This window comes from Sminthopsis crassicaudata, chromosome 4 (genome assembly GCF_048593235.1).
Source record: "Sminthopsis crassicaudata isolate SCR6 chromosome 4, ASM4859323v1, whole genome shotgun sequence".
Lineage (NCBI taxonomy): Eukaryota > Metazoa > Chordata > Mammalia > Dasyuromorphia > Dasyuridae > Sminthopsis > Sminthopsis crassicaudata.
This window is the reverse complement of record NC_133620.1, coordinates 402382042-402404497: the sequence shown is the minus strand read 5'-3', so window position 1 is coordinate 402404497 and position 22456 is coordinate 402382042. Positions and strand designations below refer to the sequence as shown.

At 36.2% G+C, this 22456-nt stretch overlaps 1 protein-coding gene across 1 annotated transcript in view; it reads left to right on the top strand.

Moving 5' to 3' along the window:
• DNAH14 (dynein axonemal heavy chain 14) overlaps positions 1-21609 on the top strand; it is a 347573-nt gene extending 325964 nt beyond the window's left edge. The window contains 6 exon segments of the mRNA XM_074264888.1: positions 6788-6984; positions 8328-8440; positions 10558-10697; positions 14107-14261; positions 18960-19106; positions 21265-21609. Of these exon segments, the coding sequence (XP_074120989.1) occupies positions 6788-6984; positions 8328-8440; positions 10558-10697; positions 14107-14261; positions 18960-19106; positions 21265-21474 (962 nt within the window). The 3' untranslated portion in view covers positions 21475-21609.
• The last annotated feature ends 847 nt before the right edge of the window (positions 21610-22456 follow it).

Sequence of the window (22456 nt, the reverse complement as noted above, 5' to 3'; positions counted from 1 at the left end):
TTTTTTTAATTTTTTATTTTATTTTATAATTATAACATTTTTGACAGTACATATGCATGGGTAATTTTTTACAACATTATCCCTTGCACTTACTTCTATTCAGATTTTTTCCCTTCCTCCCCCAACCCCCTCCCCCAGATGGCAAGCAGTCTTATATATGTTAAATATATTACAATATATTCTAGATACAATATATGTGTGTAGAACCGAATTTTTTTTGTTGCACAGGAAGAATTGGATTCAGAAGGTAAAAATAACAGTTTACATTCATTTCCCAGTGTTCCTTTTCTGGATGTAGCTGGTTCTGTCCATCATTAATCAATTGGAATTGGATTAGTTCTTCTCTATGTTGAAGAAATCCACTTCCATCAGCATACATCCTCGTACAGTATCATTGTTGAAGTGTATAATGATCTTCTGGTTCTGCTCGTTTCACTCAGCATCAGTTGATGTAAGTCTCTCCAAGCCTCTCTGTATTTCTCCTGTTGGTCATTTCTTATAGAACAATAATATTCCATAACATTCATATACCATAGTTTACCCAACCATTCTCCAATTGATGGACATCCATTCATCTTCCAGCTTCTAGCCACTATGAAAAGGGCTGCCACAAACATTTTGGCACATACAGGACCCTTTCCCTTCTCTAGTAGTTCCTTGGGGTATAAGCCCAGTAGTAGTATGGCTGGGTCAAAGGGTATGAACAGTTTGATAACTTTTTGGGCATAATTCCAGATTGCTCTCCAGAATGGCTGGATTCTTTCACAACTCCACCAACAATGCATCAGTGTCCCAGTTTTCCCACAGCCCCTCCAACATTCATCGTTATTTGTTCCTGTCATCTTAGCCAATCTGACAGGTGTGTAATGATACCTCAGAGTTGTCTTAATTTGCATTTCTCTGATCAATAGTGATTTGGAACACTCTTTCATATGAGTGGAAATAGTTTTAATTTCATCATCTGAAAATTGTCTGTTCATATCCTTTGACCATTTATCAATTGGAGAATGGCTTGATTTCTTATAAATTAAAGTCAATTCTCTGTATATTTTGGAGATGAGGCCTTTATCAGAACCTTTAACTGTAAAAATTTTTTCCCAATTTGTTACTTCCCTTCTAATCTTGTTTGCATTAGTTTTGTTTGTGCAGAAACTTTTTAATTTGGTGTAATCAAAATGTTCTATTTTGTGATCAATAATGGTCTCTAGTTCTCCCTTGGACACAAACTCCTTCCTCCTCCACAAGTCTGAGAGGTAATCCATCCCATGTTCCTCCAATTTATTTATGATTTCGTTCTTTATGCCTAAATCTTGGACCCATTTTGATCTAATCTTAGTATGTGGTGTTAAATGTGGGTCCATGCCTAGTTTCTGCCATACTAATTTCCAGTTTTCCTAGCAGTTTTTGTCAAATAATGAATTCTTATCCCAAAATTTGGGATCTTTGGGTTTGTCAAAGATTAGATTGCTATTTTTATTCACTATCTTGTCCTGTGAACCTAACCTATGCCACTGATCAACTAGTCTATTTCTTAGCCAATACCAAATGGTTTTGGTGACTGTTGCTTTATAATATAGCTTTAAATCAGGTACACTTAGACCACCTTCCTCTGACTTTTTTTTCATTAGTTCCCTTGCAATTCTCGACCTTTTATTCTTCCATATGAATTTTGTTGTTATTTTTTCTAGGTCATTAAAATAGTTTCTTGGGAGTCTGATTGGTATAGCACTAAATAAATAGATTAGTTTGGGGAGTATTGTCATCTTTATTATATTCGCTCGGCCTATCCAAGAACATTGAATGTCTTTCCAATTATTTAAATCTGACTTTATTTTTGTGGCAAGTGTTTTGTAATTTTGCTCATATAATTCCTGACTCTCCTTTGGTAGATATATTCCCAAATATTTGATACTATCGACTGTTATTTTGAATGGAATTTCTCTTTGTATCTCTTGTTGTTGGATTGTGTTGGTAATGTATAAAAATCCTGAGGATTTATGTGGATTTATTTTGTATCCTGCGACTTTGCTAAAATTCTGAATTATTTCTAATAGCTTTTTAGCAGAGTCTTTGGGGTTCTCTAAGTATACCATCATGTCATCTGCGAAAAGTGACAATTTGATTTCTTCATTTCCTACTCTAATTCCTTGGATCTCTTTCTCGGCTCTTATTGCCAAGGCTAGAGTTTCTAGTACTGTATTGAATAGTAATGGTGATAGTGGGCAACCTTGTTTCACTCCTGATCTTACAGGGAAAGGTTCTAGTTTATCACCATTACATATGATGTTTACTGAAGGTTTTAAATATATGCTCCTTATTATTTTAAGGAATAGTCCATTTATTCCTATACTCTCAAGCGTTTTTAGTAGGAATGGATGTTGGATTTTATCAAATGCCTTTTCTGCATCTATTGAGATGATCATATGGTTTTTATTAATTTGATTATTAATATGGTCAATTATACTAATAGTTTTCCTAATATTAAACCAGCCCTGCATTCCTGGTATAAATCCCACTTGGTCATAGTGTATTATCCTGGGGATGATTTTCTGAAGTCTATTTGCTAATATCTTATTTAAGATTTTAGCATCAATATTCATTAATTAGCATCAATATTCATTAAAAAAAGGAAGATATTTTAACAGCGGGAAGAAGGGGTGATCATAGGAAAGTGAGAGCAATGTTTAAAAGCCTCCACAAAATTGTTTGAAAACACTCTATAGGGAATTATTAGAATTGTTGCTCCTCTTCTGCAACCCACCAACCTCCACCTCATTCCCTCAGCCCTGCCTAACACTTTCCTTGAATTTTACAATTGCCTGCCACTTTCAGAAGGAAATGAAGCCTCAAAACTCAGTTAACCTAATAGGGAACAAACTTTAGAGTCACAAGATTTGAATTCATGTCATTTTCACAAGTTAGTGTACCTTAAGAAGATAATTAAAAGTCTTTACCTTGGTTTTCCAATTTGTGAAATGATCAGTCAATAAAAGGAAGAGAAAGGAATTAAGCAATTATAGAGAATACAAAAAGATACACATGACGTCCCTTACCTGCAAGGGGCTCACAATCTAAGTGGGGAGACAATAAGGAAACAAACAAGCTATATACAGGATAAATAGGAGATAATCAAAAAAGGGAAGACACTAGAGTTAAGAGAATCTGGGACAGACTTCCTGTAGTAAATGGAATTTTAATTGAAACTTAAAGGTAGCCAGGGAAGCCAATAGATAGAGATGAAAAAAAGTAGAACCCTGTAGGCTATTACACTAAGGGTAAGATAGATGATAATGGCTTGTAGAAGGATGAGAGGAGTATCAGAAGAGAGAAGGGGATATTTCAAAACATATTGTAAAGCTGGCAACAAATTGGACATGGGGACCTGAGAGATAGTAAGGAGTCAAGGAGGACCTAGATGACATCCAGCCAAAGCAATCAGATAAGTAGAAGAACCAAAAGAGACTGAAAAAACCTAGAATGAAGAGAGTCATCAACCATGTTAAAGGCTTCAGTAAGGTCAAGGAGAATGAAGATTGAGAAAATGCCATTGGATTTGGTGATTAAGAGATCAGTAAATTTGGAGAGAAGTGTTTTGGAAGAACGAGAAGAGAAAAAGTAAGAGACATGGCTTGTAGACGTTTCTTCAAGGAGAAGAAAAAAAGGATAAAAGCAGGAATGGAAAGCTCAAATGAGGATGGGGAGACATGAACTTGTCTGTATGCAGTAGGAAGAAACCAAAGTAAGTGATAGAGTAGGGATGAATAAGGTGCCCACCTGTTGGAGGGGACAGGTTGGAATGAGACTTTTTGTTCATGTAGTAGGCCTGGTCTTGATGAGGAATCGGGCTGAGGAGGAGATAGTAGCAGAAGCATCAGAGTGATTTGAGATGAGCAACAAGGGAGAAGAGGGAGTACCTGGCTTCAACTTTTTCTTTTTTTTAATTAATTTTATAATTATAACATATTTTTGACAGTACATATGCATAGGTAATTTTTTACAACATTATCCCTTGTCTCCCTTCTGTTCCGAATTTTTCCCCTCCTTCCCTCCACCCCCTCCCCTAGATGGCAGGCATTCCCATACATATTAAATATCTTATAGTATATTCTAGGTACACTGTATATATGCAGAACCGAATTTTGTTGTTGTTGTTGCAAAGGAAGAATTGGATTCGGAAGGTAAAAATAACCTGGGGAGAAAAACAAAAAATGCTAATAGTTTACACTCATTTCCCAGTGTTCCTTTTTTACACCCAGAAAAGGAACAATGGGAAATGAGTGTAAACTGTTAGCATTTTTTGTTCTGTCCATCATTGATCAATTGGAATTGGATTAGCTCTTCTCTATGTTGAAGATATCCACTTCCATCAGAATACATCCTCGTACAGTATCATTGTTGAAGTGTATAGTGATCTTCTGGTTGTGCTCATTTCACTCAGCATCAGTTGATGTAAGTCTCTCCAAGCCTCTCTGTATTCATCCTGTTGGTCATTTCTTACAGAACAACAATATTCCATAACCTTCATATGCCATAATTTTTACCCAGCCATTCTCCAATTGATGGGCATCCATTCATTTTCCAGTTTCTAGCCACTATGAAAAGGGCAGCCACAAACATTTTGGCACATACAGGTCCCTTTCCCTTCTTTAGTATTTCTTGGGATATAAGCCCAGTAGTAGCACTGCTGGATCAAAGGGTATGAACAGTTTGATAACTTTTTGGGCATAATTCCAGATTGCTCTCCAGAATGGCTGGATTCTTTCACAACTCCACCAACAATGCATCAGTGTCCCAGTTTTCCCACAGCCCTTCCAACATTTATCATTATTTGTTCCTGTCATCTTAGCCAATCTGACAGGTGTGTAGTGGTATCTCAGAGTTGTCTTAATTTGCATTTCTCTGATCAGTAGTGATTCGGAACACTCTTTCATATGAGTGGATATAGTTTCAATTTCATCATCTGAAAATTGTCTGTTTAATACCCTTTGACCATTTATCAATTGGAGAATGGTTTGATTTCTTATAAATTAGAGTCAATTCTCTGTATATTTTGGAGATGAGGCCTTTATCAGAACCTTTAACTGTAAAAATGTTTTCCCAATTTGTTACTTTCCTTCTAATCTTGTTTGCATTAGTTTTGTTTGTACAAAAGCTTTTTAATTTGATGTTTCTATTTTGTGATCAATAATGATCTCTAGTTCTCCTTTGGACACAAATTCCTTCCTCCTCCACAAGTCTGAGAGATAAACTATCCTATGTTCCTCTAATTTATTTATGATCTCATTCTTTATGCCTAAATCATGGACCCATTTCGATTTTATCTTAGTATGTGGTGTTAAATGTGGGTCCATGCCTAGTTTCTGCCATATTAATTTCCAGTTTTCCTAGCAGTTTTTGTCAAATAATGAATTCTTATCCCAAGATCTTTGAGTTTGTCAAACACTAGATTGCTATAATTGTACAGCATTTTGTCCTGTGAACCTAACCTATTCCACTGATCAACTAGTCTATTTCTTAGCCAATATCAGATGGTTTTGGTGACTGCTGCTTTATAATATAGTTCTAGATCAGGTACAGCTAGGACACCTTCATTTGATTTTTTTTTTTCATTATTTCCCTTGAAATTCTCCATCTTTTGTTCTTCCATTGACTTCAACTTTTTCTGGGAGATATGAGGCAAGGTTCTCTGCTGAGAGGGTGAGGGGAAGGGGAATAATGGAAGCTTTGAGAAGGGATGGAAAGATTTAAAAGAACTGCTGTGGAGTGAGTTCATAAGGAAGGCACAGTAGCAATGAGGGCCCAGCTGAAGTTGTGTGACATAAATATGATGGAGCCATTCATAATAGTTACATGATTTTTCTCTGCCTTCATATAGCAGCATGTATAGAAATTAAAGCAGTAAATTGTAGGAATAATCTGAGGCTGAGGCTTGTTAGGGCACAATTGAAGATATAATAAAGGGGCTATTGACTCAATAGTTTAATATAGATTTGAACCAGTTCATTAAGAGGTCGAGACTGGGAAGAGAAAAGAGCATGGCTGGTCCAGGGTTGAACCTGAAGATTATAGTGTGAAAAAATGGCAGATGGAGAAATGGAAAGCCAAGGTCAAGTAAAGAGATTTGAGATCTTGAACAGAGAGGTGAGCGTTTGCAGGTAATGGTAAGATCAAGGTTATAACCATCTTTGTATGTGACTGAGATGAGGTAGAGGAGAAGGTCACGAACTGATTAGTTAAGGTGTTGGAGAGAGATTCAATATGAATAAAAATGCAAAGGGGAAAGGTCAGCTTACAGTAACCCCTCATCACGGCATAGCTTAGTGCTTTAATTATAAACATGGACACAACTTGGGCAGAGTCAATCTCCTGAAGATCATAGTTATTCTCTAACATGGGGGAATATGCATTTCCTGTCTCTTGATGTCGCTCCAAATTTCAAATCACTATGTAAGTACAAGGAGAGTCCACATAGTCAAATGGACTGTACGCCAATTATAGAATCCAAAAACCTAACTCCAAGTCTTCATTCTACAATTTATTCACTGTATCCTGTGGATGTCTCTCAACTTTGAAACTCAGTTTCCTCATCTATAAAAGGATGCTAATAATGCTCACCTTGTACACTTTACAGGATTATTCTGAAAAAAATCATATAACAAACCATTATGTACCATTAGTCTGCTGCCTTAGCATTTTCAAAGACAACTTCCTGTAATTGCTTGTGATTAGAATATCCTTCTTTCTCTACAAAATATGATATTATTGCATCCTCTTTTTTTTAAAACAGGTTATGATCCCCTCCTCCATTCTGCATTGTTAACGTTCCTGTGTCAAGAAATTAGTCGATTTGATAAGTTATTATCCCTAATCCACGAGTCCCTGGAAGAACTCCAGGGTGCTGTCAGAGGTGAAAGCACCATTAGCCAGAAGATGGAATTGATCTATGATTGTCTCATCAAAAACAAAGTGCCTGAGTTATGGCAGGTAAGGGGCACATAGCTGTTTTGTTTTGTTTTTTTCTATTTAGAATTATGGATCAAAAACATGTAAAGGAAATCAGTGCTCTTTTGCATGTCAACACCTGACTTAATCAACACATTGACCCTTCTGACACAAACAATCAAGTTTGTGTCAACACTGGAAAATGTTTAATGTGATTAGAATAGTCTTTGTTTGTGTAATACAATATTTTTAAGTGTTTTATTAACATTAAAATCAATATAATTAGGTTTGTTCAATAAATTTATTTTAAATTTCTTAATAACCAGTGAGTTAAAACACTTTTTCAGTCCTTCCCTTTATTATTCATGTGTTCATTCTCATTCTCTTTTCCTTAGATGATCATTGTTAGCATGTACTATGTTCTTCTGACTAGTAACATGTTGATCACATTTCCCCCACCAAGTATATATATATATATATATATGTAGTTGTTTCCTAAACTTGCTCTTAGACACATTGTAATTCCCATCAATGACTTGGATCAAACATTCCCTAGTGTGCGCCAAACCAGATTAAAAGGTAATTTGAAAACATTTAATAAAATAAAAAAAAACAAAAAATAAAAAAAACATGGATAATGTTAATGTGAGGTTTTCTAAGTTAATATGCAGACCGTGGAGATCCTTATGTATGGTTTAGTGGCCCCCATTTCTATTTGAGTTTGATACCTTGGACTTGAATGATTAAGCAGAGTTCCTTAGTTCTCCTTCCTGCTTTAAGCCAGTTATGACTAAAAATAAGATTAGGAAAACTTAAATTTACATCTATGAAAAGTCATTTTTAACAAGGAAAAGCAATTTTAGCATCTTATTGGTAGCAGTAAGAAAATGGACGTTCTCAGAAATAGCTTTGCAATTTTGGCCAAGTTCCTTTACTTCTCCAGATCTCAATTTCCTCATCTGTAAAATAAGGGGTTAAATTGGTTTCCTTGCAGTTCTGACATTCTATGACTCTGTGAAGGTGATGAGAAGCTGCCAAGCCCAGAATAGACTTAGTCAAAGAGATCTGACACTTACTAGTATTACAATGCTGGACCCAGTTACTTCTCTAAACCCATCTCTTCATCTACAAAATAAAAACAATAATAAAACTTAAAATTGCTAGTAAAGTTAAGTGACTAGCCCAGAATCACACAATTAGTAAGTGCCTAAGATGAATTTGAATTCAAGTCTCCTTGGCTATGCATTTGGAAAATGGCTTCTTCTTGCAGTGACTTCACCATGTCTGACTTTAGTCTTTTTTAGACTTTATAATGAAATAATTAGTGATTTTTGAAGTCATTCTTTAAAAAAAAATCTGATGTGTCTGTCTCTCAATCCCAACAGCAAGCATCTTATGAAACTGAAAAGGTATTGTCTGCCTGGACCACCTTTCTTCTCCTACGACTGGCATTCATCCAGAGCTGGGCAAAAGTGGCCTACGATGCTATACGTCACAGGTACAAGTGTCAGATTAGCTGCAAAGTACTTCTTAAAATGCAATCCTCTGGTATCTTGTGGGTTTGCTTTTGTTAATGCCAATTTAAAGGAATAGAAACTTCTATTTTAAAAAGGGATTCAGTTAGCATTATGATCCTTTACCAGAAAAGTAAGGCAGACATATCTAAGTTACCTTTCCAAATAATCCTTCTAAGCAGATGGGGGAACTGGAGTATTGTATTACTCAGCACAAGATTTGCCAAGATCTTTATAAAAAAACTGAAGGAACAAAAACATTTTATAATTATCCAAACTCTCTTTAATTCTAAGAATGCAGAAACTTAAAATTACAAGTTTATCTACCTTAAAATTTTCCAGAAGTCAAAAGAGTATAATAAAGATAGAATTCTACAATAAAATAGCTGAATTAATAAAACTAAAAAGTAACAATAATTGCAACATATGTCTTTATTAGGATTAGGGACTGACCATATGATTTTATTCCTAACTGGAACTCCCAATGAAGGAAGTCTCCATATTAATATACCTTGAAATCTTTGCTATTACTTTTAATCTTAGAATATTGACAAGAACATCTAGAGCTAAAGTGACTTGACCAGCATCATACAGTCAGTATTTATCATAGGTGATTCTTAGACCCAGATCTTCTTGATACCAAGACTAATTCCCTCTTCACTATACCACAATGCCTTCATATGTATTTTTTTTAATTTTTCTTTAATTTTTAATTTATTTTCATATTTTAAAATTTTAATTTTTAATTTTTTTGATTTTTTGTTTCATTTTAAAATTTTTTAATTTAATTTTAATTGTAAAGTTTCATTTTAATATATCTTGCCTCGCTACATCAGCTTAGATTTCCCCCCATATACATGTCCTGCATCCCCTTCAAGAATGCCATGCTTTTTAACAAAAAATATTTTAAGTATACATACTTAAGAGATAATATAAATACATAATATAAAGATGTTACTTTTAAATGATAAAAGATAAGGTGACATTTCTATAGCACTTTAAGCTCTTGTAGCAGATGAAAAATGAAATAACTAAGGAAGCAAAGGTTTAAGCTCCTGATAATATCAATTTATTAAGCAATTTGAGATAATTCCATAACAAATTGAGACCAGTCTTTCCTTCTCAGCCTTGACACTAGATTCTAATACAAGAGCAGATGGATTTGATGGATTTTTATGCATTAAAAACAATTAACCAAATAAGACAAATTAATTAAAAGTAATTAATTAAAACAATCAACAAAGATACAAAATTAGTTAATTTCTAATTGGAAGAAAGATTAGAAACTTTCTGAGTTTGGAGGAAATGGAAAGCTGGCACAATTCCCTGAAATCAGAAAAAAAAAAAGTGTCCCACCTGCTCTTCCTTAAAGTGTCTTTTTTATTCCACTAAAGGAAAATGGAAACAATAACTGATTGACTAATATAGGGCAAGTTTTCAGATAAGATATAGAGGTTACTTGAGATGTACAATAATGGGGGGAAAAACTCCTTGCATCACTTTGGGTGTCCATATCACAACTTCATGTAGGATTCAAGAACTAGCTAGCCCTTTTTCTTATTCATAGGAATACCATGGTCTGTGAGGAAACTTCCAAACTTCCAACTTGATAGACTGGGATTGGAGTATAGAATGAAGTTTTGTCATTCATCTTGTCTCCCCATCCATCACTACAAGCTTGATTGAGCTCAGTCTACCAGGCTGCAAACTGGGAAATGAAACTACAGTACTGGGAAGCCCATCCATTTTATTTTGGGAATTTACAAGTTTTGCTGGTTTTCCTTGGCATTTTTGGTCATGCTAAGGTCATTCCCAGCCCATGAGAGAGGATGGAAGGTCAGAGCATTTTGCAAAACTTGGGTGTAGGACTTGGTTCATCAATGGCGTCCTCAGGAAAGGCATTCCATCTCTGACCCACATTTTTCTTGGCAAGAAGAAGGGACTTGGGTTAGCAGCCTTCCTCCTTTATGCTTACTCAAAGGTTAACATATTTTCAGCATTGGCTGAATAGAAATGAATCAATTAAGTTGGGAACCTAATAGATTTAAGAAAATTATTATGCTATCAGCCATCTCAAAGTCTATTCTATGTCTACAAACAGATATAGTAAAATAACTACCACTTGGAAGTATTCCTTTCTAAATCGGAATAAAAGATTTGAAGAGAAAGAAAAAAAAGAGAAAGATCCCGCTAAATCCTTTCCCACCCGATTCTGGCTTCCAACTTTCTTCTTTCCACAAGGTAGGAACCTGAGACTAACCTTGGTAAAATTGTCAAGCTATCAATAGGTCTTTGGTACCCTCACACATCCTTTTTTGGCACCCATTTTCATTAAAGCCTGTTCTCTCAGATCCTCCCTCAACCACCCCCACCATTCTCCAAAGTTCACCTCTCTATCCTTCCTTTCAAAACAACCTTTCTAATATCCCAAACTTCTGAAACATTCTACTAATTTCATGTTTTTGAGTACTTTGTTGATAATGTTTTTTTGGACTAGTATAGCCATTTTAAAAGGAGAATCCTGGAGGTCCAGTCTCTTAACCCAAAGAGTGAGCTTCTAATGGTGAGAGATTAGAAGCCTAATTGGTCATCATAACATGGGTTTTATCCCTGCACTGGAATTTTCCTGAAGGGTAAAACAATATATCCCAAGAGGAAGAATTTAAATAATAGCTAATAGGGTTTATATTCCTCTAGAGAAGATGGCAGGGAAAGAACTGTATCTAGATAATAACAGAATGGTGAGAGAGGGTATGAGAGTAGGCTTCCTGGTGGTGCTGGTCAGCCCAGTGATCAAGTCTCTTGAAAAATTCTTTAAAAGATGGCTGACCATGGTCTCTGGGGTCGAAAATCAGGAAGATGGTTTGGAAGAAACTGAATTATCAGTACTCCACACTCTGCTGCTCCACTGGGGTCTAGGGAAGCTAAAAGTGAATCTCTTATAATCTCTGACTTCCTTTAAATTCAGCTCAAGCATCACATTCTTCATAAGGCGTTTCTTTGTTCCCCAAGCTTCTAGCTCATCTGTGTCTGTTTTATACATACCTAAGTATTTGCATGGTTTGTTGGGTTTTCTTTAGTGTAAGCTCCTTGAGGGCAAGACTTTTTTGTGTATTTTGTTTCTCCAAAATTTAACACATTGCCTATCACATTATAGGTGTCTAATAAATCTGTATGTGTTTGTATGTGTGTATGTATATGCTTAAAGGCAATTAATGGCATAGTATATAGAGTGCTGGACCTTTAGTAAGGAAGAACTTAGTTCAAATACGGCCTCAGACACTTAATAGATATGTCACTCCAGGAAAATACCTTAACTTTCTGTCTGCTTCAGTTTTAGCTGTCAAATGGGGTTAATATAGCACCTACCTCCCAGGCCCGTTGTAAAGATAAAATGAGATTATATTTGTAAAGTCCTTAGTACAATGCCTATCACACAGTAGGTATTATATAAATGCTTATTCCCTTCCTTCCCACTTGCATTATATTTGACCTGACTCCAAATGATCCACCATACTTTTAAACTCTTTTCTTCTACCACTGATGCTAATTGTCTGGGGGTTTTGCCTCCCTGTCCATCATCTGAGGAAGTCTTTCCTCCTTTTCCCACAGATAGATAACTCTGGAGCTACAGCTCTGTAAGAGGTAGAGATATATTGTGGCAAGCCCTATGGGCCCTTCTAGCACACTTCTCAATTATTTCATGTTCACTCATTTATTAATGCAACAAACATTTATTAAATGCCAACTATGTGCCAGGCTCTGTTTTAAGCTCTGAGTATACAAAAAGAGGCTTAAAAACAGTCCCTGACCTAAAGGAGTTTACAATCTAATGAGGGAGAAAACATGCATATAAATATATACAAAGCAATTAAAAGAGGGAAAAGCACTGGGTGTTAGATGGGATTTTATGAAGCCAGGGAGGTCAGCAGTCAAAATGGAGGAGGGAAAACATTCTAGGCATGAGGGACAGTCAGAGAAAATGCCTGGAGAAATAGAAGGTGTGTTCACATTCCAGTGTGCAAAAAGACTGGAAAGGTAGGAGGGGATTAAACTATAAAGTGCTTTAAATGCCAGAGGATTTTATATTTTTACCTATAGGCAATAGGGAGCCACTGGAGTTTACTGTGTTAAAGCAGTAACTTGATCAGACCTACACTTTAGGAAAAGTATGTCAGTGACAGAATGAGAATGGATTAAAGTGGGGAGAGACTTGAGGCAGGTAGGCCCACCAAAAGGCAATTACAATAGTCCAGACATGACATGATGAGAGCCTTCACCAGAGTCAGGGCAGTGTCTGGGTTTCGGAGGAAGGAAGAGAAAGAGGTTGCAAAGTTGAAATCAGTAAGTTTTGGCAATAGTTTAGATGGGGGGATGTGTAAAAAATAGCAAGGAATCTAGGATGACTCCCAGGTGGCTAGACTGAGGGTCTAGGAGGATGGTGTTGCTCTCTACAGATAGGGAAGATTGGGGTAAGGGCAGGAACAACTAAGAGGGGTTGTAGATAATTCTGTTTTGGGCATGTTGAATTTAAGTTGCCTACGGGACATATTATTATGTCTGAAAGGCATGTGGAAATCAGCCCAGAGACTAGGGCAAGAAGGATAGAGTTGAGAATCATCAGCATTAAAGTGGTGAGTACATACATGGGAGCTGATGAGATACCAAGTGTAGTAATTAAGAGGAAGAAGAGAATGCTCAAGACAGAGGCCTGAGGGACACCACTAATCAGAGGGCATGATCTGGAGCAGGATTCAGCAAAGGAGACTAAGGAGGAATAGTCAGATAAGTAGGAGGAAAACCTAGAAGAAGAAAGTGATCAGCAGTGTCACCGGCTCAAGGAGAGGTCAAGAAGAATGAGAACTGAGAAAAGGCCACTCTATTTGGCAACTAAGAGATCATCAGTAACTTTGGAGAGAGTAGCTTTCTTGGAACGATAAGGTCAGAAATCAGAATGTAAAAGCTCAGAGAGAGAAGAACAGGAGAACAAGAGAAAGTGGAACTACTTATCACAGATGGACTCTTTAAGTATGAAATTACAGTCAATCATCTGGGTTGTTCAGAACAGAAATTAGGTACTCCATACCAAATGGCAACCCCAGGCCCACTGAACCCTTGGCATCCTCTTAAAGGGGTTACACTAATAACTAATTTCATTAGCAAAATTATAAAATCCATCAATAGCAGTTGTTTGACCATCAGTCATGGGTCATAACACTTTTGAATATCATCTCTAAAGGTTTAGATGACTTTGGGAATTAGCATAGGCCTAAGCTCTATGTAGCAGGGATTGATCGCCTCCTCCTCTGATAAAGGAATTAGCAAGAAAAAGAAAAAGTAGAAACAGATATATTTAATCAAACAGGCTAATGAGGATCACAAATATAGTTGTCTTGTAAGGGTATGTAGGGAAATAAGCTCAGTCCCTCATCTCTAATACACATTAGACACTTAATAAAATTCAGTTAACTATATGAGATCGATTGCCCTCTTGGGAGAGGTGAAGAGAGCAAAAGAGAAAAAAATGGAAATCAAAATTTTATAAAAGTAAATGTTATTTATTATTAACTAATTAAAACTAATAAATAAATTTTAAAAATAAAATGCTGATTGAGTTGATTGGTTACTGTTATCTATTTTAATACCATAGGTTTCTTTATAGCCGTACTGCAAAATTATGCAAGATCCAAAAAAATCTCTGTAGACAATGTTCAATTTGTCCATCATGTAATCAGTGACCCCCAGGATGAAACACTTTCTAGAAGTCTCGCAATTAAAGAGTACATACTGAAGAAAGCATTTAAGGTAATAAGATAGTTGGTCATTTTCAAAGATATCATTTACAAATCACATAATAGATTGTTTCTTTCTCTCCATCCCTCTTTCCAGTTTAGTGGATATCATCTGTTGGAAATGAAATCAGTCCCTAACAATAAGAGGAGAAAAAGAAGAGGCAATGGATATAGATGACTTTTTCTAGAAGTTTGCATATGAATTGGAGAAGAAATAAAGGATAGCTTGATGGGATGGTAGAATTACATGAAGGTTTTTAAGGATAGAGAAAACCTGGGCATATTTCTAGGCAATTAGGAAAAATTCAGTATAAAGGGAAATAATGAAGATTAGAGAAGGAAAGGAAGGTTATGAAGGAACACTTTCCATAAGAGATGAGTGGGGATGGGATCTGGAGCTCTAATACAGGAATTGGCCTTGTCAACAAGAAAGACAGTCCACTTTCCAGAATGAAAGAGCAACAAGCAAGAGAGATATTGAGAATTTTTAAGAGATTAATGACTATATTCCCTTTTTTGTGTGGGGGGGGTTAATTAATTTTATAATTATAACATTTTTTTGACAGTACATATGCATGGGTAATTTTTTACAACATTATCCCTTGTACTCTCTTCTCTTCTGATTTTTTCCCTCCTTCCCTCCATCCCCTCCCCTATATGGAAGGCATTCCCATACATATTAAATATGTTATAGTATATCCTAGGTACAATATATGTGTGCAGAACCGAACGTTTTTGTTGCACAGGAAGAAATGGATTCAGAAGGTAAAAATAATCATGAAAGAAAAACAAAAATACAAACAGTTTACACTCATTTCCCAGTGTTCCTTCTCTGGGTGTAGCTGATAATGTCCATCATTGTTCAATTGGAATTGGATTAGCTCTTCTGTATGTTGAAGATATCCACTTCCATCAGAATACATCCTCATACAGTATCATTGTAGAAGTGTATAATGATCTCCTGGTTCTGCTCATTTCACTCAGTGCCTATATTCTCAATAAAGTTATTAGGTAAGGTCTTTCTGACTTGTTGGTGTTGTTAAGGGGATAAGAGAAGGTTTGGAACCACCAGTAATAAGAGCCCAACTGAGATTACATAACAAAAATCTGAAGTAGACCAGTCACTTCCTCTAGGATAAATAAAAATTATTTTGTTTGGCGTCTACACTTCTTCCCAATGTAGCTTCTACTTTTCTAGATTTACAACACATGAGTCCTTAATACATTCTATATTCTAACACACTTGACTTATTTGATATTTCTGTTATGTTATTCATTTCCCTTAGGAGAAATCCACTCCCATTCTACTGCCTGGCCTGGAGGTGACTCCACATGCTCATTTAGCACAATTGGAGCATCTCACTAGATCTGTCCGGCTGAGGGGTGTCCCCAAAGGCTCCTCACCAGGGAGTGGCCACTGGTTGGTAAATTGGAGGGAGCAGCACAGAGACTCAGGCCCATCATTTCCTAAGCCAGGGGAGCCTGTAATAGGTATAGGGAAATGGAGTCCTCCACACTTGCAGAGTTGTTCTGTCCTAGGATCTGTATAACAAAATTCATGAGATATGGTTCTACTTGTTGTTCAGTCCTATACAACTTTCCATGAGCCATAGGGGGGGTTTCTTGGATATTGAAGTGGTTTGCCACTACTGCAGATCATTTTAGAGATGAAGAAACTGAGGCAAACAGTTAAGTGTTAAGTGACTTGCAGGCATCTATATAGTATAGTGGAGAGAACACCAGCCTAGGTGTCTGAGAACTGGAGTTAAAAAGCTAATCTTACTAGCTATGTGAGTCTGACCAAGTCACTTAACCTCAATTGAAGAGAGAAAAAGAGAGAGAAGAAAGAAAGAAAAAGAAGGAAGGAAAAGAAAGAGAAAGAAGGAAGGAAAAGAAAGAGAAAGAAGGAAGGAAAAGAAAGAGAAAGAAAGAAAGAAAGAAGAAAGAAAGAAAGAAAGAAAGAAAGAAAGAAAGAAAGAAAGAAAGAAAGAAAGAAAGAAAGAAAGAAAGAAAGAAAGAAAGAAAGAAAGAAAGAAAGAAAGAAAGAAAGAAAGAAAGAAAGAAAGAAAGAAGAAAGAAAGAAAGAAAGAAAGAAAGAAAGAAGGAAGGAAGGAAGGAAGGAAGGAAGGAAGGAAGGAAGGAAGGAAGGAAGGAAGGAAGGAAGGAAGGAAGGAAGGAAAGAAAGAAAGAAAGAAAGAAAGAAAGAAAGAAAGAAAGAAAGAAAGAAAGAAAGAAAGAAAGAAGGAAAGAAGAAGGAAAGAAAGAAAGAAAGAAGGAAAGAAGGAAAGAAAGAAGGAAAGAAAGAAAGAAAGAAGGAAAGGAAAGAAACAAAGCAAGAAGGAAAGAAACAAAGAAGGAAAGAAACAAAGCAAGAAGGAAAGAAACAAAGAAAGAGGGAGATAGAGAGAGGAAGAGAGAAAGAGAGGGAGAAAGAGAAAAAAAAGAGGGAGGGAAGAAAGGGAAAGAGGGAAGAAGAGGGGGAAAGGAAAAAAAAGTGTCTAAGGTTACACCTGAACTCAGTTTTCCTGACTCCAGACCCTGAACTCTATCCACCATACCAGCTAATTCCTCAGCCTCACTTAAAGCAAAGACATATTAAAATTTAGGTTTAAAAAAACAAAATTTGAGAAAGGGTTATGTTCCCTTGGGCCTAAAGTCAAGAAGACCCAAGTTCAAATCCTACCTCAGCTGTATAATTCCAAGCAAGTCACAAGCTCAGTTTCTCCAACTCTAAAAATAGGGACAGTAATAGTATGAATCTCCAGGGTTGTTATGAAAATCAAATGAGATATTTGTAAAGCACTTAGCACAATGGGTGCTTAATAAATAACTGTTTCCGTCTTTCTTTTCTTCTTATTGCTAAATGATTCTTTACTTTGAAAAAAATTAATCCCAGCAGTATTTCCTTAGATAGCCCCTTCTTTTGTCAAAACATGATTTGACTTTTAAAAACTTCAGCCCTCATGCAACCATTCAGTTAGAGATCAAGTCTCACTCAGAGCCAGGATTCTCCACCTGCTGGAAACAATAAATATGTTGTAGCTGATGAATACAGGCCCTATCTGGGTAAGCACAGAGGCCCTCCCTAAAGAGACTGGTCTTCCTGCTCTCTATGGTTGAATCTTTGCCAAAACATTCCAGCTGAAAAGCACAGACTTGCTGCCAAGACTGTCTCTGTGTTACCATCCAGATCCCTTTTAGGTACAGTAAAACCCTGATCAATCCAAAGTCCTCAGAGAGAATAAGTGGCTCCTATAATCTTAATTCTCAGTTAGAAATTTCACCGGAAATTTTTTGTTTTGTTTCAAATCTGATTGCTAATCTCTTGACAAATAGAAGATTAGCCAAGTTTGCTGAACCTCATCAGATCTTCTAGGGCCACAGGTACCCATAAGAATATAACTTTAACTTATAGAGGATTGGGGCTGTAGAAGGATGGGGGATATAACCATAAATTCAGTGCTGGATAGCCTCTAAATGTTGGTGTTTTTTATGGTATGAGTTTGTGTTTGTGTGATTTCCCTTTGCTAAAGTTGTTTTTCGTCAGTCATGTCAGATGAGGAAACTGAGACAAACAGGGTTAAATGTCATGTTCAGAGTCATATAATGAGTGTTTGAAACTGGATTTGAATTTGGTAACTAAATAAGTAAGTTTGGCGCTCTACCTACCACCTAGTTGTCTGTGAAGGTAAAAGAGTGAACATATCAGTACTTGGAGGAGGTACAGTTCCGATTTTTTCCAGTCACTAAATGCTTCAGATTCTCACAAAATGTGGAGTTAAGAGGGGAGAGGAACGGGCAGTAATGGAGTGTTGTGTTGCAAAGAACATCAAGGAATCCAAGCTCTAGGGCTGACTTGGAAGCATTCCAGAGGCCCTCTAATCTAACCGTCACATTTTACAGATGAGAAAACAGGCCCTGAGTTGTAAAGTGATTTGTCCATGGTCACAGAATTTATAAGAGGCAGAACCATAATTTGAACTCAGCACCTCGGTTTCCACATCCAGTGCTCTTTTCCATAATATTACGCCAGAATAAAGAAGACAGAGTTCAAATCCAACCTCAGACATTTACTAGTTATGTGACTCAAAAGAAGTAATTTAACCTCAGTTTTCCTCTATTTCCTCAAATGTAATCCACACTACAATAATAGTCCTTGAGGAGTAAATAAGGGAAAGTAAAAAATCTACTCAGTGCTGTTGGTAATGAGAGGAAAGGGAGAGTGTCGGAAGGAAGGAAAGAAGAAGGGAAAGGAGAAAAGGTGGGAGGGAGGGAGGAAGGAGAAAGGGGGAGAAAAGAAAAGGGGAAAAAAGGGGAAAGAGGGAAAAGGGAAAGAGAGAAAGAGAAAAATAGAAATACACAACATTTTTAAATTTAATCTGCATTATTAACACTTTTTCTTCAGTATCTTACATCTAGGCAATCAACAAAACAATAAAACAGGCCTGATTTGTAGCTTCCCAATTTCTGAAGTATACTCACACTGAAAATTTAACAATTAGCTGGGGGGGTGGGGTGGAAGGGAAGTAGGTTTAAGCTGGCTCAGGAACACATTAGAATCTACTTCCTTACAATCTTGTTCATCAGTTTATACTGAAAACTTTCCCTGACAATGTTTTGGAGGAGATCTTTCCAAAATAAGCTATTGCCAGGCATTAAAAGAATGCCTGAGTTCACTGAAATTACTTTTTTTTTTTTCCTTTGGTTTCAGGACGTTGAAAGGAATAAAGTTGGAGTTAACATTTTTGGTTTATATATGGAAGGAGCAAAATGGAACACAGAAGAACAATACTTGGATGAGCCACTGCCTCAAGAGAGATATTCTGATTTTCCAGAAATACATTTTTTGCCTGAAAAGGTAAATATTTAACTATTTACCACAAATCATAAACTCTTAGAAGCCAGAGGTCAACTAACATTCTCTCTGCAAAAATGCAAACCACCTAGCCATGGTCCCTGTGAGTTAATAATTTTTTTTCAAAAATAAGTATATCTTTTCAACAATAGAGGATCAGTTCCAATAGATTTGTGATGGAGAGAACCATTTGCAAGCAGAAAGAGGACTGTGGGGACTGGATATGGATCATAACATAGTATTTTCACCTTTTTTGTTGTGGTTTGCTTGCTTTTTTTCCTTTTTTGATCTTTTTCTTGTGCAGCATGATAAATGTGGAAATATGCTTAGAAGAATTGCATGTGCTCAACATATATTGGGTTACTTGCTGTCTAGGGGAGGGGGCTAAAGAAAAAGGAGGGAGAAAAATTTGAAACACAAGGTTTTGCAAGAGTAAATGTTAAACTATCTTTGCATGTATTTTGAAAATAAAAAGATATAAAAATTAGCATAGCTCAAAATGATACTCCAATCTGAAATAATTTTAGTTTAACAACAGAAATTTATTCTAGGAAATAAGTGCTAAAACTGAAAGAACAAAATTTTTAATAAAGATTCTCAACAAATGTTTACAAGCTATAATATGTGCCAAGCACTACTAGATTGATGTTTAAAGTGGACTAAACATTTATTATGCCAGTTACTTCTTACAAAAAAATTCACTTAAAAGATAATCCACAGATAGGACATCAGATATTCCACTGATAAGAACAAAGAACTGTTTTCAATAAATGTACATTGATTGCGGGGTTATTGGAAGGTTGGTTGCAGATTATACATCTGGACTATCAAAGTTCAAATTTGGGGATGAGCCACTGCCAACCACGTAAGGCTCAATGATGTCATTAGGTAGAATTGAAATATTGATAGAACAATAGAACAGCTGATAATTCAATATTTCAATTGATAATTCAATTCCTGATGATGAAAGATAGATGAAGACAGAATATGATTTGTACTTTATAAACTGAATTAGCAACATAGATTTATCATGTATGGGCCTATGTAGTTGATATTTCTTAATATTTATAACTAGAATCAATTGGAATATTTTACAAATAGAAGTATCTATCTTTGATGTTCATGACATCAATTATATGTACTTGACACTGGTTATGTATTTCTTGAGATCATTTAATGTGATTCAGCTTTGATTGATTAATGGAATAACTGTGCTCTTAGCCAAAAAGCCAAGAAATAGTATTTATGATGTCAAGAGGGAAAAGGAAAAAAAAAGAAGAAGAAGAAGGCTCCCTTTCATGGGTTTGCTAAAGCCAGCTTTAAGTGACTTGAGAGCCAGTTTAATTTTCAATATGAACATTTACACTTCAGAAATTATCAAAGCAAATTACAAATTACAAATCAACTTGATTTTTTAATTTGTTGCTTGTCTAGATTCAAGATACTGATGGAGAAAATATTAATAAACGAGATTAAATGTAAAAGTTTTTTTTTTTTTAATTGGCAAGCCAAATTGTTAAACATCTACCACCATATCTCTGCCTCTTCTGTGAATTTATGGGAGGATATGGACAAGAATCATCTGGCACAGGCAAGCTGGTTATACTTTGATCAGCTTTATTGTAGACAATAATGTCAAGATGGTAGATCAACTGGAACCTTGGAATACAGCCAAGTCTCAATTTGTTCAAGTAATGAATCCCCTGAAGTAGTCAGCATTATTTAAATTTGTACTTCATTTATCCACTGGGCTAGAACCAAGCACCAGGTTTTACATAATTATAACTGGAAATAATGTAAATCCAGATACACATGATTACTTCATGGTATGAATTATTCAAACTAGTCAGGACTTGACTTATGCACTAACAACTGAACATACTTCTTATTATCTACCTCAGAGTTATGATGAAAGCATTTTACAAACCATAAAGTGCTGTAGAAGTATCAGCAGCTATTGTTATAAAGAAAACCATGGCCATGATGATTTTAAATGATCTGTTTTTCTGTCACAATACTCAATATCAGATACGTTACTATCTGTCCTCTTGTTACACTGAGTTTGTAACAAAATCCCCCAAATATAGCAAAGAAAAAAATGTTAAGTCTCCCTGAATTATGCAATCTAACTCTTGATTTTTTTTTTTCATTCCAAATGAAGGTTACCACTCCAAGTAATACTTTCAAGGATCCCGTCTCAAAAAAGAATCTTTATGAATGTCCACTTTACCGAACTTCTCAGAAAACAGAATCAGTAACCTCTCCTGGCATGTTTACCAACTTCATAACGTCAGTGTTTTTGCAAACACAGAAACCTCCCTCTCACTGGATCACAAGACGGGTAGTACTGCTGTCTGAACTCAGTGAATGAAAGAAAAGTTCCTTCATATTTATCCTTAGCGCAGTAATAATTAACAGCTGAGACGAAGCACTAGACCAAACACAAAAGAGAAATTGTATGTTACAAAACAGGTCGTGAACATCTTCAATAAACAATTCGCACATATATGTGTCAGTTTCAATAAAACCTTATGAAACTTCCCCAAACCATCCCTTATCTCTTTCCCCATTCTCACTCACAAACATCCACAAATATAAAATCACACAACTGGAAAGCACTTGAGAGGTCATCTTGTCCAATCCCCCCATTCTACAGATGAGAAAACTGATATCCAACAAGGACAAATGATGTAGCCAGGGCCACTCAGCTAATTAATGGTAAAGCCAGAACTAGAGCTCAAAACCTTGCACTTAGTCATTGAAGTTCAGGTATATTGAAAGGAGGAATACTTGCAGATGATGACATCTGATCAATCAATCAAACATCTGATAAAAGTGCCTCTTCTATGCCAGACACTGTGTAAGGTGCTAGAGATACAAAGATAAATAATGGACTAATTCTAATAACTCCATATAATGGTAGTATACTCATTCGTTGGGCTTTGCTCTTCTGTTTCTTTATGCCAGGAATTCTCTTCTCCCTTAATTCCTGAACTGCATCCCTAGATATACGAGTTATATTCTGCTCCCCCCATCCCCAAACAGGGTTTGCCTCCTGCTGCTGTCCTTCCACAAACTCCTCTTTCTCTTGCCAACTCAGCTTCCACTCTGCTGGCTTGACTCCTTTCCCTCATTCTCCCCCAGCCCACAGAGGGTCCTAATGAGACAGTTGATCTTTGGACAAGTCACTTAAGCTCTCAGCTTCAGTTTCCTCAGCTGTAGAACAGGGGTAATATACCTTCCTTCTTCCCACTTTTCCCCTCCCTCCCCCTTCTAATCTCCTTTATCCCTTATGACTTCTCCCCCTTCTCCCCAGCCCCCTCTATTTGATGTTTCAACAACAACATAAACTG